This window comes from Spea bombifrons, chromosome 4 (assembly GCF_027358695.1).
Source record: "Spea bombifrons isolate aSpeBom1 chromosome 4, aSpeBom1.2.pri, whole genome shotgun sequence".
NCBI classification, from domain to species: Eukaryota; Metazoa; Chordata; class Amphibia; order Anura; family Pelobatidae; genus Spea; species Spea bombifrons.
Window position 1 is genome coordinate 73,430,191 of NC_071090.1, and position 16,857 is coordinate 73,447,047.

The 16,857-nt window shown below is 38.7% G+C and overlaps 1 protein-coding gene across 2 annotated transcripts in view; it reads left to right on the forward strand.

Moving 5' to 3' along the window:
• The first annotated feature begins 1,166 nt into the window (after positions 1-1,166).
• VPS13C (vacuolar protein sorting 13 homolog C) overlaps positions 1,167-16,857 on the forward strand; it is a 96,777-nt gene continuing 81,086 nt past the window's right edge. Inside the window, exons 1-6 of one of the 2 annotated variants that reach the window (XM_053464997.1) lie at positions 1,167-1,788; positions 8,380-8,423; positions 9,040-9,082; positions 10,040-10,135; positions 14,573-14,674; positions 14,813-14,869. In XM_053464997.1, the coding sequence (XP_053320972.1) occupies positions 1,692-1,788; positions 8,380-8,423; positions 9,040-9,082; positions 10,040-10,135; positions 14,573-14,674; positions 14,813-14,869 (439 nt within the window). In that variant the 5' untranslated portion in view covers positions 1,167-1,691. The remainder of the gene's footprint in view (positions 1,789-8,379; positions 8,424-9,039; positions 9,083-10,039; positions 10,136-14,572; positions 14,675-14,812; positions 14,870-16,857) is intronic. The other variant, XM_053464998.1, reaches the window with a different exon arrangement.

Sequence of the window (16,857 nt, forward strand, 5' to 3'; positions counted from 1 at the left end):
GGGTAGCAGTGAGCACCAGCGATGCATGTACCTTCTCCTTTCCGTCCTCAGCCTAGCACAGGGCAGCAACACTTGCCACGGTTACTACCGGCTGTTGGAATATGATGTCATATCCTAGCGCTTTTGTATTAAAATAAGCACGGCACAAAAGTATACAATACACAGTACCCCATAGTATTACTGGGTTGGTTGGGGAGATCAGTGCTCACTCTTTGAACTCGCCCATTGAGCCACCTGAGGCTCCCTGTTATGTGGCTGCTGCCCTATCACTGGTCTGCACTAGAGCTCTCCCACTATTGCCCACGCCATCCTATTCAATCATAGTAGGCTTTACAGCCCGGTGTTCTTATGGCGGGATGGAACGTCATCAAGGGGTTCTTTAAAACTACCTATCCTTTGTTCTCAACATCCTAATACATTGTAAACTTGCAAGTGCGGGTACCCTGTCTGTACCAGTATGTCTTAATACATTTTAATGTATGTTTAATTTCACTTTTGTAACAAACCTACAAAATCTGCCAGAACCCTATTAATAAAATGTAATGCAATAACAAAGGTCCATTTGTTTGTCAATCAGTGTAATTGTTAAGGAGATACGTAGTTTAAACATTTACCTCACAGAAACACATCAAGCATTATATCTCTCCACGCCCTGTGCTCAGGTTCTCCCTTTCCTTCACCCACCTTACAAAAGCTACCTGAACCGATCCACACGTTTACAAACCATTACCTAAACGATACACATAAAGTGGATTATTTATAATGCTTATTAGAATCTGTAAACAACATTACTTGGGCTTATTCCGTGTATTGGACTGTAAAATGGAGGATTAGGGCAAGAGAGATACAGTTTAAAGACAGTATTGAATATACTCATGAATAGGCTTTGCATCGCACGCCTATGTAATAATAAATATATACTATGGAAACGTAACATTGTAGATACAAAGTTAAAAGGGCGCAGCATTTAAAATGTGTATTTATAAAGAAAAATGCCAATTACTGGCAGCATCTGTCACAACTGAAAGCAAGGCCTCGAACCGCCGTGCGAGAGCCACTCCCCGGTCACTGCCATAACGGGCGCGCTACCGAGTCATGTGACCTCAGGCGAGCGGCGGGCTTAGCGACTCACGTGAGACGTCCCGTGACGCTAGCAATTCAGGAACACAGTCAGACCCACGGCACGGTGATAGAGCAGCGGCACTGACACGACAGCACAAACAGAACAACCGCGCAGTAACACAAAGGGGGGGCGCAACACCCGACTGCTTCACGCGAGCTGTCTTAACGCCGTCTCGTAGTTCGTGTATATACATAACACTCTATGACAGCGAGCTGTCAGTGTGACACCCGCGGTATACAAACTGACAGGTTACATATGCATGCATAAAGGGACATGCACACACGCATATACGTGTATAAAGCAGGTAATAGCGCAGTATAAAGATGCTTAAAGCTAATGCAACTCGCTACTCCTAAAAACACCTAGCGGCGTAATCTGCTGTGAATACACAGTGACACCCAGTCACATAACATCGGGAGAAGGAAGCGCACAGGGCAGGCGGTCCCCGGGATAAAATGCACAGGTGCAGCCAGCTGTAGCCACTCAGCAGCCTCCTTAGCCCCAAATCTTCCGACACACAGACAGTTATACCCATTTCCTGCAAGCACTTCCTGTATCCAGAGCCATCATGCTGGAGTCTGTGGTGGCTGATCTCCTGAACAGGTTTCTGGGGGATTACGTGGAGAACCTGGACAGATCCCAGTTGAAGCTGGGGATCTGGGGGGGTAAGATTCACATGTGTTTTGACATGCCATTGTATTCATTCCTGCACACACTTTAGGCCATTGGTCTCTGTCTCTCTCTTTTTTTTTTTTAAACATTTTTTTATAAATCCCCCATTTAATTAGATCTTATTATCTTTGCTTTTGGTAGCTCCCATATCGGTTATCTTATTAGCCAAACTGATATATACTTTTACAGTCTGTTATCACACATACGCCCGTTAACAACATTTATTTGAAAGATCACTCTTATTTATTGACTTTTGAAGGTTTTTTTTTAGGATTTGTGCTTCATCATGCGCAGCAGATGATGAGCCGGGTGTCTAAGGGAACTGTTTCTGCTGTATTATAAGACTCTTTTAGAATTCATCACTTAGAATTCCAAAGAAAAAAATAATGGCAGTTATTTGCAAACAGTGCAAAGCAGAGCATGATTCTAAATCCGTTGTGAACGACTGAGTGGTTTATAAATATGTTGTAGGCACAGATATCGCAGGTATTGCAGTCGTGCCAAGGCGGAAATGGTCTTGTGACCACAATACCTTCAAATAATCTCCCACTAAAGAAAATCTATAAACAAAAACATTTGTGCTGTAAAAAGTGGTGCATCTCATGGCACAAAAAAATAAATAAATACAAAATTAACGGCTGCATCTGCAGTGCCAATTTATACTCTACAATTGACATATAAAGGTTGGTAACGCTGTTAGTACATAATATATAATATGTACAGTTTTATGCATTTCGCTCATTGCGCTCCCACTTCCTTTATAAAAAAACCCCATTTTAGCGTAGTATATGAATAGTTGGGTATGCCATATGCATCTGAGTTTCCATGTGTTTCTTCTTTTATTTATTTATCTTATTAACAATGGTATTTGCTTTTTACTTATGCACTTATAGCTACTCTGCTGTAAATATTTCTATAGATGTACTGCTGTTGGGAGACCAGATTGCAGAGTCTGGCCAAGTACCTGGTGGCCTAGTTAACTGTGCTTGTATAAGGATAAGTAGACATATATAATGGTATGGCCTTAAATAAGAGAATATCACTGTGTGTCACTTTAACCCCCTTCGATGACACAAGAAGTGTTATAGGGATCCTCTCTATCAGTCTCGTTATTTTACTTTAGAGGCTTGTGGAAAACCTTCTTCAGTTGGCCGTTTTGTCTGTGGCACATACCTTCCAAATGATGATCTTCAGGACTTTTAGTTCCCTAGTCCTCGTTTTCTTGTGTGAACTCACAGTGGTGAAGTGTTTTACAGCCTAAAAGCACCATAACGTGCATATAAGCACCAGGACGTTTATTAAACTCTGTAAATAAAATACGCTGTAGTTTTTCTAAACGTAACTTTAATTTTAGGAACGGCTATCAGTAGGTCTCAAAGCCAAATACAAAATCTTGGAAACGTCCTGCTCACTAAGCACGCCCCTGAAACAAATGTCCTTCTGTTGGGCGTTGTTCTATCAAACATGGTATTTTCTCCTAGGCCTCTAGTCACAAGAAGGAAAAAAACAAACAAAACCAAGCCAGCTGACCGGAAGTAATTTTATATAAAACGTAATCTTTTATTGTGGAGAAAAACAAAATAAAATCCTCCCCAGCAGATATCCAAGAGGGTACAAGTGACGCTGGTGAAAAACGTGTTTTGTGCATGTTAGCACTTAATGGTAGGAATGAAAACCGTGCCCATACGTACAGCTTAGTTGATTAATCCCCAATTGATCTAGGTGAAAAGGAAATAATTAAAGCCCCCCCCTGTATACATAAATAGATGTATTTTTATATAAAATAAATGATATAACACTAGAAGGTTCTTTCTAGAGCTGTTAGCTGACGGGGAAAGAAAGCAAACTATACCTTTTTTATATCTAGCAAGCCTCATTAGCTTTTGCAGCTAAAGTAACTAAAAGCTATTAAAGGAAGCCCATGGAATAAAAACGCGCCTCCTGAAATGAAAGCAGGCATTGTTATGAACAGCAGCTGTTATAAAACATATTCTGTTTATAATAAGATATAAAAACTGCCATCCAACATGTTTTGTAGAAGATCACTGACTGTAAAAATCATCTCTAAATTGTACTTGGTGATTTGCTAGAAAATTCATTGGTGGTGATTGAAATGGACTTTTACCTTCCACCCACCCATTGGCCTTTTAAATGATGCAAAACATGTATGACATCAGCGTGTGATAAGGTGATTTGCAATTTGCCTCTATGCATTGAGCAGCCAGGGAGAGCTTTACGTGTAGCTCTTTCATTGGACGATATATTGTAGGGGATGCATTTATGGGAGGAAGGTAGATTATGGGTCCATCTGTTTCAAAAAGTGCACATAGGAAACGTGTGGAAATCGGTACAATTTAAGTGCTGTAGCCAGGCTTGGAAATCTGAGCATCCTTTTATATGGATCTATATAGAAGACCGTAACAGACTTAAACAACAAATTAAAAAATATATATTGTACGCTGCAAAATGTGTTGATTGAACCTTTGTTTTCAATGTGGAAATATATTTTGTTATTGTAGATCAGATTTTTGACTTAATCATTTGTCAATAATTCTGGATGTCCAGATGATTACTTAGTTATGCAAAACGTTGGAGTACATTATCCAGATGGGAACTTTAGGGTTATGTATAGAAAGATTTTCTTTGAGGTTTGCAGGGGAGTTCTGATTTCAAATCATTCACTTCACTATTTAGGGTGAACACTAGCAGGTTCATCCAGGAAGAAGGGATGAGCCGGCCATGTTTAATGCATAATTCAAAGAAACATACTCAAGTTGCCAGTGTCTTGGGGTTCAGGGGAAGATGTGATGGAGAACTTCCAGTAAGTCTGTATGTTCTGTAATACAGGACCAAGTAATCGGCGTGCATCTGTCAGAGCTGCAGTTCTAGGTTGCTATGGTGCACTTACAAAGTACTTTAATAAGCAGTCTTTGTTGGTGGGGGTTTCAGGTCTATCTTGCTGTGAAAACGTATTGCCCCTTCCCGTTTTTTTATATTTTTGCTTATTTGTCATATTTACAGATTTCAGATCATCCCACTAATGTAAGACAGCGTCTGTAAACACAAAATGCAGTTTTTAAATACTCATTTCGTTTATTGAAGGTTAAAGAGTTAATCAAAACCTATATCAGCAATGTGAAAAGGTAATTGCCCCCTTACCCTAATAACTGGTTGTGCCACCCTTGGTAACAACAACTGCAATCAAGTCTTTGCGATAACTGGCAGTGAGTCTTTTACATTGGTGTAGAGGAATTGTGTCCCACTCTTGGTATACTTGTTTTAATTCAGCCACATTGGAGGGTTTTTTTGAGCGTGAACACCTTTAAGGTCATGTCACAGAATGACAATCGGATTGAAGTCAGGACACTCCAAAACCTTTGCTTGAGTGCTTCTGATCATTGTCCTGTTGCATAACCCAATGGCGCCTGAGCTCACAAACTGATGGCCAGAAGATCTCCTTAAGGATTTCCTACCAGGTCCTGAAACAGGAACAGCAAAGCAGCCCCAGACCATCACACTATCACCGCCGTGTTTGTCTGTTGGTATGATGTTCTTATTGTGGAATGGTGTGTTAGCTTTACGTGTGATGTAACAGGATCTGTGTCTTCCAAAAAGTTCAGCTTTTGACTCATCAGTACACAGAATGTTTTTCCAAAAGTCTTATGAGGATGTGTTTTGAGAAATGTGAGACAAGCCTTTGTGTTTTTTGATCAGCAGTGGTTTTTACCTTAAAACTCACCCATACATGTCTTTTTGCACGGCCTCTTTTCTTATACCTGAACACTGACTTTGTTTCTCATCTATTCTTGAATTTCTTTGGATTGCGGCATCATGTGCTGGTTTTTAGAACATTGAGCCTCCTTCACAGGGCAGACAGTAATTATGCCTGGGTGTGTCTAATGATATTGAACCTAATTAGCAATTACATTTGGTTAATTGTTTGATTTAGTAACTAAGAGGGAATTCATTTTCCACATAGGCCCATAGATTTCTTCTATACATGAAATCAACATTTAAAAACAGCAATCTCATTTTAATGAATAGACCTTGGTGAGATAAGAGGGAGCTTTCAAGCTCCAGCTGCAGGGGATCGTGACAGTCAAAGTTCTTATTTGAAATGTATCCTTTTCTTAGATAATGGTAGCTTATGCCGAATTTCTTCACCGAAAACGAACCGACTGAGCAGGTTTACGAATGGCATGGTTTACGAATAAGATACACAGTTAAGTTAGTGCATGCCCAGAACCAAACTAAGCACCAAAGTCGCTTCTCAACGACATTCATGCTGTCACTTTTTTAATGTTTTGGTGTGGACAGGACCATCTTTTTTTACATTTATTTAATATATTTTTCCTGAATGGAAACATTATACCTCTATTGGTTTATATCGGATAGGGCAACAAAACGAGTCACTTTTTCCCTTTGGCGATCCATACTGCTAATGACATATGGTAGGATAGGCTGGCAGGTGGTGTTCACGCGGAGTGTGAGTGGTGCGTTGTGATTACAAGCCTGGTGCAGGTAACAGAATGAAAGCCTCACCTGAGATTTCATATGTATATTACCCAATGAATCAACAAAGCGTGCTGATGTTTGTTATTCTAATTTGCTGTAAATCCAAGGAGCGATTTGGCCGCCTGTGTGCTTGTGATCACTTAGTTACAGATAGACTTAGAAAATCCTGTGGAGCAAGTTCCCCTTATCAAAAGCCGGCCAAAACTTATTTTTGCTTAAAGTGATTATACTTTTTTATAAAAAAATGTAACAAAAGGTATCTGTTCAAATGCATACTCCGGTATACGTCTGACAAACCTGTTTAACAAGAGTAATAACAGTTGCTTTTGGAGGATTATTTTTATTTGATTGGGTCTTCTAAGTTTGAAATAGTTGTAGCCATAAATCTGACAAAGATAGTAGAAACAATTTGGGGATAAACAGCGCATTAAACGATTAAAACGTTTATGGGTTTTCTTGTAATGATTGTATAGTCCTTAGGGCACATGATCTAAAGGGAATAATAATTTCACAGCACATATATAGCATAGCTCACTTTTATTAGCAGGCCACTTGACGGTTTGATAGGAGAAGTCTGTGCACAAACAATGACTACCTTGTGATATATTTCTAGGCCAGTGTGACAGTGGGGTAGGACATGGATAAACCTTCCAAGCAATCATTACAGGAGACTTGAAGCATCTTTTATTTTAACCCCTTAATGACAAAGCCCGTACATGTACGGGCTCAAAATGCATTGTCTTCAATGGGTTTAGGGACCGCCCATTGTCCTTAAGGGGTTAAAGCTGTATCTATTTGTGCGATTACAGTGATCTCGGTAGTTATCCCGGGCCGTGTAAATTTAATAGGAGTGGCTGTTTACAAATTGTATATTTTCTCAATTGTTTCTTTGTTTCTTATCGTTTTGTCTGCAGCTATGTTATTTCTCTGCCATCGTCATTCTTGGTCCTTTCATTTTAGTATGTGATTATGGTTTGCTTTCAGTATAGAATTCTGACCTGTTTTTAGTAGATTCAGTAAATGCCCTGTCTCCCCCCCCAGGCTCTCAACCAACATGCCAGTTAAATAGTTTTTATCATTTTGAGTTGTTGCATACAATTTGTAAATAGCGCTAATAGCTTGTTGACATGTTTTCTCTCCCCTAAATGCTTTAAACATATTCTCTCTCATGAATTGACAATTAAGGTATAACTCCGCCAACAATGTATTAACAAATGTTAAACCAGGAAACTATACTTGGATGATACTATTTCACCAAATATTGGTTTATTACAAATTCATTAATTTGTCTCTGTTTAAACATTATCATGTAAATTGGCATTGACCACTTAACATTCCATACTATTTACTGCGGACTCAACTGTTTATTCTAGATATTGTATTTTTAAATCCAGTGCTCAAAGGCCTAGTCACAGTAATTCGAGTATCAAGAGATGTTGTTTTTAGAAGTGATTTTATCTATATTATTTTGTCTTTTAATTCCTATCTAGATAGGTCTGCTTTGTGTTGGAGAAAGTTGATCTGCTCATTATAGTTACAATGTTCTTATAGGTTTACTGTGTGTTAGGAATTGTATACTCTGATCCTTTAAAGGATGATGTGCATTTCCAAAAACGGGTTTTATTATTATTATACAAAAAAAAGTTAGATGCTCAACGCCTACGCGTTCTTATCCTCTATAAGTGTATCCAATGTAGGCTTGCCAGGTAAATTGGTTGCGACTGAACACAAGGAGAAAATGGGTACCTTGTGATAAAAAGTAGCATATGGCTTAAGATGGCCATAGTGTGGGTACAGGCAGAGCTAAATGAAAATCCATTTGTTATTTTGGCTTTTTTTTTAGGATCTTAATTTGGGAATAAATGTAGTGGCTTATAATCCTTTTAATTAATGTCTCTTTTGGCATGGGAAAGGGATTCCTTTTGTTTATTTTGCAGAAATTGTTTTCAAACGGTTTGGTGTCTTTGGCATCCAATTTCTGTTTAATGATTTTGATTACTTATGCAGACTTGGCATAAATAAGCCATATTGCCAGTTTAAATGTGATTTCTTTCTTCTTCCTCTTAAAGGTAATGTTGCGCTTGAAAACCTCAAGATCCGAGAAAATGCTTTGGTAAGTGCATCTTGTTTTGCCCTTCATGCTAATTGATATTTTAACTATAAATATATATGTATATTATATGCCTAATGCCACATGACTGTACAGTTGTACAAAGCATATGAGTAATGTATTCTTAAGTGATAGGCTGTTAGAACTAGGTCCCCTGTCTTTACATGTGTATGGGTAGGTTTCTTTATATATATATATATATATATATATATATATAATGTAATTCCAGAAGGAGTCTGGTTACTAATCAATGAATTAAGCTAAACAGATGGAGCAGTTGGAGATGTGAAGTTGAGGTGTGAGAAACGCTGGCTGAATTATTGTAAAGCCCCATGACTTGGACGTCTTCAGTAAACTGATTGAGAATGCCCACATTGGTGTTGAAAACATTGATGTAAATAGCCTAAGAGAAAAAACTGCTAAAATTAAAAAAGGCGTGTGTCACATGCTCTAGATGTAGCCCTTAAGAGAATTAATCATTATTACAAAAAAAAAGTTTAGCGGTATTTGGTGATTTCATAAACCCAATTATACTGAACCCTCATTCTAAATTCTTAAATATATATTTAAATGGAGTATTGTGATATTTCCTAATATCTTGCTTGTTTTTTGCCATCAGAGTGAACTTGATTTACCTTTTAAAGTGAAGGTTGGACAGATTGGTAAGTTGTATTATTGCAGAACCAACGAGCCACCGTAAAGCTGTTATTACTACCTTTGAGATATATATTTATCAAAGGTATATATATTCAGGATTTATGTTTGCTAAAATTCATTGGTAGTTACAAACAATCTGTACAGACTTCGGTTTTAACAACTATATGATTTTCCAGCCATTTTCTTGATTAACATAAAGTAACTATAAATAAGTAAGGCTAACTGTCATCATTCCCTTCCTCCAACCAACCAACCCCCCAGAATTCTGTTGTTTCCATGACTATAGCCCCTTCTTTCTGGATTGTGAATTAAGTACATAAAATCAGTGAACCTTTTTATTGGACAAATATTAGGCTTGCGCAGATGTCCTAATGTGCAAGCTTTGAAAATCAGGCTGGCCTTTTTTCCTCTAATGTCAGCGTTTGATGGAGTAGTCGGCCTTTATCCAACGTGCAGCTGGAGAGTCATATTTCAGGCCTACGCACTTATGTGCCATGTGCTGGCTATAGATCCCATTCTGTTAATGCAGAATGCGTGGCCTCAGTTAGCCCTGCAATATTCCGTTTGCGAAGAGAGCAGTCAGTGTTTTATTCCACCTTCTGGTGCACCTGTACAATTAATTTACTCAAAACACTTAAAGTCTATTTGTCTTAAATGGTTAGATTGTTTCAAGTATGGTATTTGACATCATACTGATCATATGATGAGATATGTTGTAAGTGCGTCTGGCAGTTCTAGATATTGCTATTCACATGTACTGTTCATTTCCGTTAACACACTTTCACCATATCTTAACCAAATGCTTTACATATTTATTTAAAGACCTGATTATGGCCTATCGAGTTATCAGTTAATATTGTTATTATTCCTAAATTATGGATCACAATTTGTTTTGTAATAATTTCATTTAACTTGCCTTTTGCGTGTTAGCTTGCTTATATGTTAATTTCATCTGTTCATAGAAAAGCTCATATTGAAAATCCCCTGGAAGAATTTGTATGGAGATGCAGTGGTTGCTACACTAGATGGTTTATATCTGTTGGTGGTGCCAGGAGCAAGTAAGTGTTATTAAACAGCTGGTTACATTAATAAATCTAAGCAAATTCAAAAACAATGTATTTATTTTCTGTTGGCCTCAGTGTACATCTTTATCATTACAGTCCTTTTGAGAGTTTTACTCATTCTGCATCTATGCGCCTTTCTCTGCTTTTCTTGTTAGAATGATGTCTACGTGGAATAAGCTTAAAAAGACTCATGGAACCTTATACCTTTTTAAATGAATCACACTCCTCATTTATGAAAATGTTTTCATATTGACTTAAGAAGGAAAATATGTCCCAGCCTGATTTAATATACAACAGAAGTAGTTAATTTACTAGCCAAAACCACATAGTAAAAAAGTGGCATAGTAGAAACTGCTGCCCTGTCAATGTACAGTTTATTATTATTATTATTATCTTTTATTTATATAGCGCCAACAATTTACGCAGCACTTAATACAATACATACATTCAAGGGGTATGACAAGACGAGAATTGACAGACTAATACAAACCGATACATTAGGTGGAGAGAGCCCTGCTCGCAAGCTTACAATCTTGAGGTGTCTTCTGTTTTTAATCTCTTGGAACATATGATTGTAGATGGGAAATGTTCTGCTATATTAAGGACCAGAGCAACATAAGGTGCAGTTTTTTTTGCCAGATAAGCCACTGATATCATAACAAATATATTGTACATGTCTGGTAATAAATAACTGCAAAAGTCGTTAGTGCTAGCTTCAAAGAGCCCACCAAGAAACCTTGGTTACATCACTAAGTGGAAAAGCTCTCACATATGATATCAGAGATTGGAGCACTCTGATTTTACTGATGCATACTGTAAGTCATGTACGCATTATGTATGTTAAATGCTTTCCAGTAACAATTTAAAAGTCCCTATGACAACTCTAGGAATGGTAAGTAAGTATAAAAGTAACAAAAAGTATGGAGTTAACCATTTTTTAGTTTAAGTAAATCAGTGATTGAAAACACAGTTCTTTAAAACACAGAAATAACTTTTATAAGAGATTATAAACTGCGCAAATGAATTTATAGCTATCCTAAAAAAGTTGAGGGTAAGGTGTGTGAGCTACATGGATGATCAGAGAGAGTGAATGTGTTTGTTTATGGATGTGTATGGTGTTGGTGGCTGTTTGTAGGTGTATGGTGTTAGATTGGCTGTGTGTTTATGTGTAAATGTGGCACCTGGCACATTAGCAGCAGATCCTTTAAGTCCTGTAAGTTGCGAGGTGGGGCCTCCATGGATGCATCCTGGTGCCGCGTGTTCTCCAGGTCCAGCTTGTTTTTTTTCTTTTGGATCTAAAGCAGGAAGGAATAGGTAAAATGGTTGAACATTAATTACTATGTTGCAATGTTAGAAGTGTCTGATCAAGGATGGACTGTTTACTGAAAACGCTAGCAGACTAGATGGGCCAAATGGTTCTTAACCCCTTCAGCACTGGGACGTACCTGGTACTTCCTGGTTACTGGTCACCGGTAGACCGGGACGTACCAGGTACGTCTCCTCCAAAAAACGCCCCCCACATCACCACGATCGCGGTGATCGTGGAGGGGCTGCTGCTGCTGTCTGCCCAGGAGTCCTGGGCAGACAGCACAGCCTCTCTAAACCCGCCCCCAAGCCTACGATCACTCCTACGGAGTGATTTTGTAGGCAGAAACAGCGATTGCAGAAAAATCTGCAATCGCGGTTTCAGCTGCCACAGGCAGCTTCAGGGAAGGGGGGGGTGTTGAATGGGTCCCCACACAAGTGTGGGGGCCTGATCCAACACCCCCCTGCTGCCTGATCGCTCCATGAGAGTGCAGTGTTAACCCCTTCAATGCCGCGATCGCGGCATTGAAGGGGTTAATTCCCGTTTTGTAGGGGGCTCTGCTGGGAACCCAGGCAGACCAGCAACAGCAAACAGCAAAAACGAGCCCCAAGAAGTCCTCTGATCAGTCCTGTAGGACTGATCAGAGAGACTCCTCCCCTACAATCTCCAGTCTGTTGGAGATTGTGTCCCAGCTGCCAGAGGCAGCTTCAGGGACAGGGAGACAGGGAGCCCCCCCACCCTCACCCTTCCTCAGTTAACCCCTACCCCCCTCTTCCTCAATTAACCCCTTCAATGCTGCGATTGTGTATGACCCCCATCGCAGCATTGCAAGGGTTAATATTAGTCCCCACAAGCTTGTGGGGACTAAATACCAGTCAATGCTGTGCTTCAATGGAGCATCAGCATTGAAAGAGTTAAAAAAAATGTAAAAAATAATAATAATAAAAAAAAAAAAAAAAAATTAATTTAAAAAAATTAATATAATAATAATAATAAAAAAAAATAACAGCACTGGCCTGAAAGTCCAGGGTGGTTCCAGGTCAAATGCTGGGCTGATCAGATCGCTCCTGGCCAATAGGAGTGATCGGATCATTATGGCAGCCCACGGATGACCCTGCTCTACAAAGAGAGAGGGGTCATCTAGGGTAATTATGAAAAAACACAAATTGAAAAATCATAATTATTACCTGATCACTTGTCGGTGACATTTTAAGTCGCTGATTATTGATCGGTCTCCCTGATTGATGTCAGCGGCCTAAACCTGTCACTTACAAGTAATCTGATAAAAAAAATATTTAAAAAAATGTAAATGCACATGTTCCAGTTTTGCCCTCATAGCTTCCTCAAAAAAGGCATGAACCATGCATGTGAGGCCTTGTTGGACTCATGGGATGTTGGTGAACAAAATGTGGTGCTTCCACTGTTGCACTTATGGTGTGCAAGAAATTCAGTGCAACATTGAAATGTATGCGTTAAAAACGCAATAAAATAATTTCCCTGTGAAGTTTGGCAGACATCAGTGAAGAAATGGCTAACTGAAAACTGTCAAAACTACCCTAGTTGAACACCTTGACTTGTCTACTGTTCATAAATATATACTTTTATGGGGTAATTTACATTGGGGGGCTTCCAAAATGTCCCAAATGGGATATGGGCCCAGGAAACCAATTTCTGAAAATTCCAAATGTGAAAAAGAAAATGCACATGTTCCAGTTTTGCCCTCATAGCTTCCTCAAAAATTGCATGAACCATGCATGTGAGGCCTTGTTGGAACCGGGGGATGTTGGTGAACACAATTTGGTGTTTTTTTCTGCAGTTGCACATATTCTATACAAAATATAATATAAAATCTAAAGCAACATTGCAACATATGCAAAAAAACCAAAAAAATATAAAAATACCTCAAAATTTGGCAGCAATTGGCGATAAAATCCCTGTTTGAAAAGTGTCAAAATGACCCTAGTTGTACACCTTGACTTATCTACTGTTCATAAACATATAATTTTGGGGGGATAATCAGTATCTGTGACAACTATTGCAGTTATTAGACTACCATGCCAAATTTGAAAAAAATTACATTTCAAAAACGTAATGCATGCCTTGCAATATTTTCCCCTATACTGGTCAAAATAGATAAAAATCCTGGCCGTGTTGGGTGGTTTCCAAATCAGGACAACTTAATGAATATATTTGGGATAATTTTTTCCCATTGGTTCAATGTGTGTACAATTTGTATGTATACAAAACTGTAAAAAAATGCGTTTTTTTTATTTTTTCCCCACTTTTTCCAGTTTATTTCAAATAAAACAATGTACTACCCAGCTTAAAATGGTTTCAAATGAAAGCCCTACTTGTGCTGAAAAAAACAATATATGATTTGTGTGGGTGCACCACTTGATAAGAGAAAAATTACAGTTGAAGAAAGACATGGCAAAAACACAAAAACGGCTCCGGTCCTTTAGCGACACCCTAGCTTAAAAATCCCGGTCCTGAAGGGGTTAACTGCCATCAAATTTGTTGTTTCTGTGGTTTGTGCTAATGCTTCAGATTAAACACTTTTATGTTGATCAGCAAACTATGTTCCTCTTAAGAGTAGTGAGAGTTGTCACTTACGACGTGGATTTTATCTTTATTAATTTTTGTTTGTAGCAGTTCCAAAAATTGTTTGCTTAATGCCAGTTGTAAGATGATGCACCTCTGAAAGGCTTGGTCTTTTTATGTGTTCATTGACAGCATTTCTATAAACTTTTTATAGACCAAATGAAGAGATTTCTGTATGGTATTCATGTGCACATATGAGGCTGTTTCTATCCTTCTGTGTATCTGAAAGCTAATGCAGTTTGCTTCGGAAAATAAATTGTTTATGTCAGAATGCTTGGGAAATACAAAAACTAATGTAGGTGCTAATGACACATCATATGATAATGCAAACTCACTTTAAGAGATTGCTGCACGTAAAATAATTTACTTCCTTTCTTTTGAGTTTTTTTTCCCTCCGAATTCTCCTTATGAGGCTGCCACAAAAGATTTTAGAGAGGAACACACTTCCCTCTGTAACTTACATTTTTAGCATGGTTAACGCAACCCCCTCGCCATGTTTTACATGAACGTGTTGTTTTCTACAGGTATAAAGTATGATGCAGAGAAGGAGGAGAGACTGGTTCAGGAAGCCAAGCAGCGGGAACTGCTACGGATTGAGGAAGCTCTGCAGAAAGCTGCTGAGAAAGGTAATGATGCCGATGTGTTTGTCCCATTAAGCTTTACCGGAAACATTTGTGGAATATGTAGGCCGCACCGGCTGGATGTGTTATACTAAACTCACTGATATTTTCTTTGTACTACTTACTGCTTATCACTGGATGTAGGAGTTCCTCAGGACTTTTATAACTTGCAGAGCTGTGTGTATAGGAATGTCAAGTCCGGTGCGTATCTGTTTTCACATTCTGTCTATATGTGTTGGCAAATCATCTACTTAATTCCTTACACACCTTTTCACCTTTCTCTCTTCCTAGAGCAGTGCATGCGTTATCTTAAAGTAGATAGCAGGTGGACAGTAAAAGTTAACAGCATTAGGATTGACCATAACGTTTACAGATGATACCCTCGCATTATTTGAAAGATAAGGGAAAATGAGACAGAAGTTGGGGCACTGTGCAGTTTTGTACGAAACCGCTTAAAATGGTTTGGAGCCTCAAAATATAATACACAAAACAAAGATTAGGCCACCACTGTATCAAAGTACCCCAATTTTGGTGAATCCTATCTCATTTTAGAATCCTGATATTTCTACTTTATTTGTAAGTGGTACTTACACCTCAGATTCATCGTTTTACTTAACTATATTGCACTATTTTAATTTTTTTTTTCCCTCCCATGTCATTGCGCCTCAACTTTGGATCTATTCGTATTGTTGCACTCTGAGGAAGAGTGATATTTGGGCAGTCGCAGACACTGGGAAATATTATATATTATAGCACTTCTGTACACGTGTTGGTGGGGATCTGGGTGCTTTCTGACATTGTATGCCTTCTTGGCCTCAGATTCTGAGGCCACTGACTCCGAATCAGAATTTCTTGAGTTCTGTGCACTTACAATGCTTATGGACATTATTAAAAAGCCCTTCAACTGCTTCTTCTGGAGCCCAGCCACCCGTGTAGTGCCCTCACATACACCCTATGTAATAGGTAAAGGTATGAAATGATCCTTCATTTCATGTATTTTAATGACAACAGCCTGTGCGCCTCTAGTGAGTACCCTCAGTTTGACAGTCTGTATAAAACCCACCCCCTGATTTCCCATCTCGCTGCCAGGTTTGAGTATGCTACAGCAGGGGGCAAAGAACGGACCCCACGTTCTATTATCCAGATTGCCCTAGTATCTTTCCAAAAATCCTGCCGAACCTATGCATCGAGGGGGGAATAGGTATACTCGGTGGGGCCTTGCATAAAACAACCAGGATTGTTTTCTTGCAGTGGTTTATAACACCGTCCCACCTCAGGAGATGTTGCTGAACACTTATTGGGTTGTTGTTGTTTGACTGCGACATACATCGGCATTCAAAATTATTCAACCCCCATTGAAAATCTGGTTTATTGTCAAAACGTAGAGACTTTCAGCTGTTTGGAATAAACAAATCAAAACAAATCCCATAGAAAATCTCTGGTGGCATTTGAAGAAGGCAGTTGCAGCACGCAGACCCAAAAATGACACAGAGCTAGATTTAAAACAAACCTGTTAATCATTAGATCTTATTTGCATAATGTATTAGTATACATTTCTTAAAACTGTCGTTATATAGATGCATAGATACATTAACACAATAACCCTAAACTGTGTAGCATGTGAAACAAGGAACTGTTAGAATCTCTGGAGTAATGAGTACTAATTAAGGCTCCTATGACTAATGCCTGCACTGGGTGCTAGATTGTGTTAGAAACCCCCATGACCATGGAGTCTTAAGCAGCTATATCACTGGAATTGACAATAAGCCACAATTGAGATATTCTTCAGGAATCTAACTGCTTCACGTTACATAAAATGTTGCAATCTCTAATTGCAGCCACAGTTAGGACGGTGTATTGCGAATATTTATTGTTCTTCATCTTTTCGTTTTGTTTGTTTTTTGCTTATCTTTAAATGCTTTTTACGAATTTTAATTGACGGCCATGTTTTGTTTACACTGTGTATGTTTCTTGTCTTCCATACTTAATAGGGTTATTGGTTACCGTGAGGTCTACCCATAGTTCCTTCTGTAGGTTTAGGATTCTGTATTGGAAATTTTTTCTTGGATTCATTTAAAAAGAAAGAACAGTGGGACTATTTTTTTGTTGAAGGTTTTGGCATTTCCACTTTATCCAAACCTGCTTGTGTTCTAATGTATCTTTTTGTTCCTCCTACACCAATGCTTACA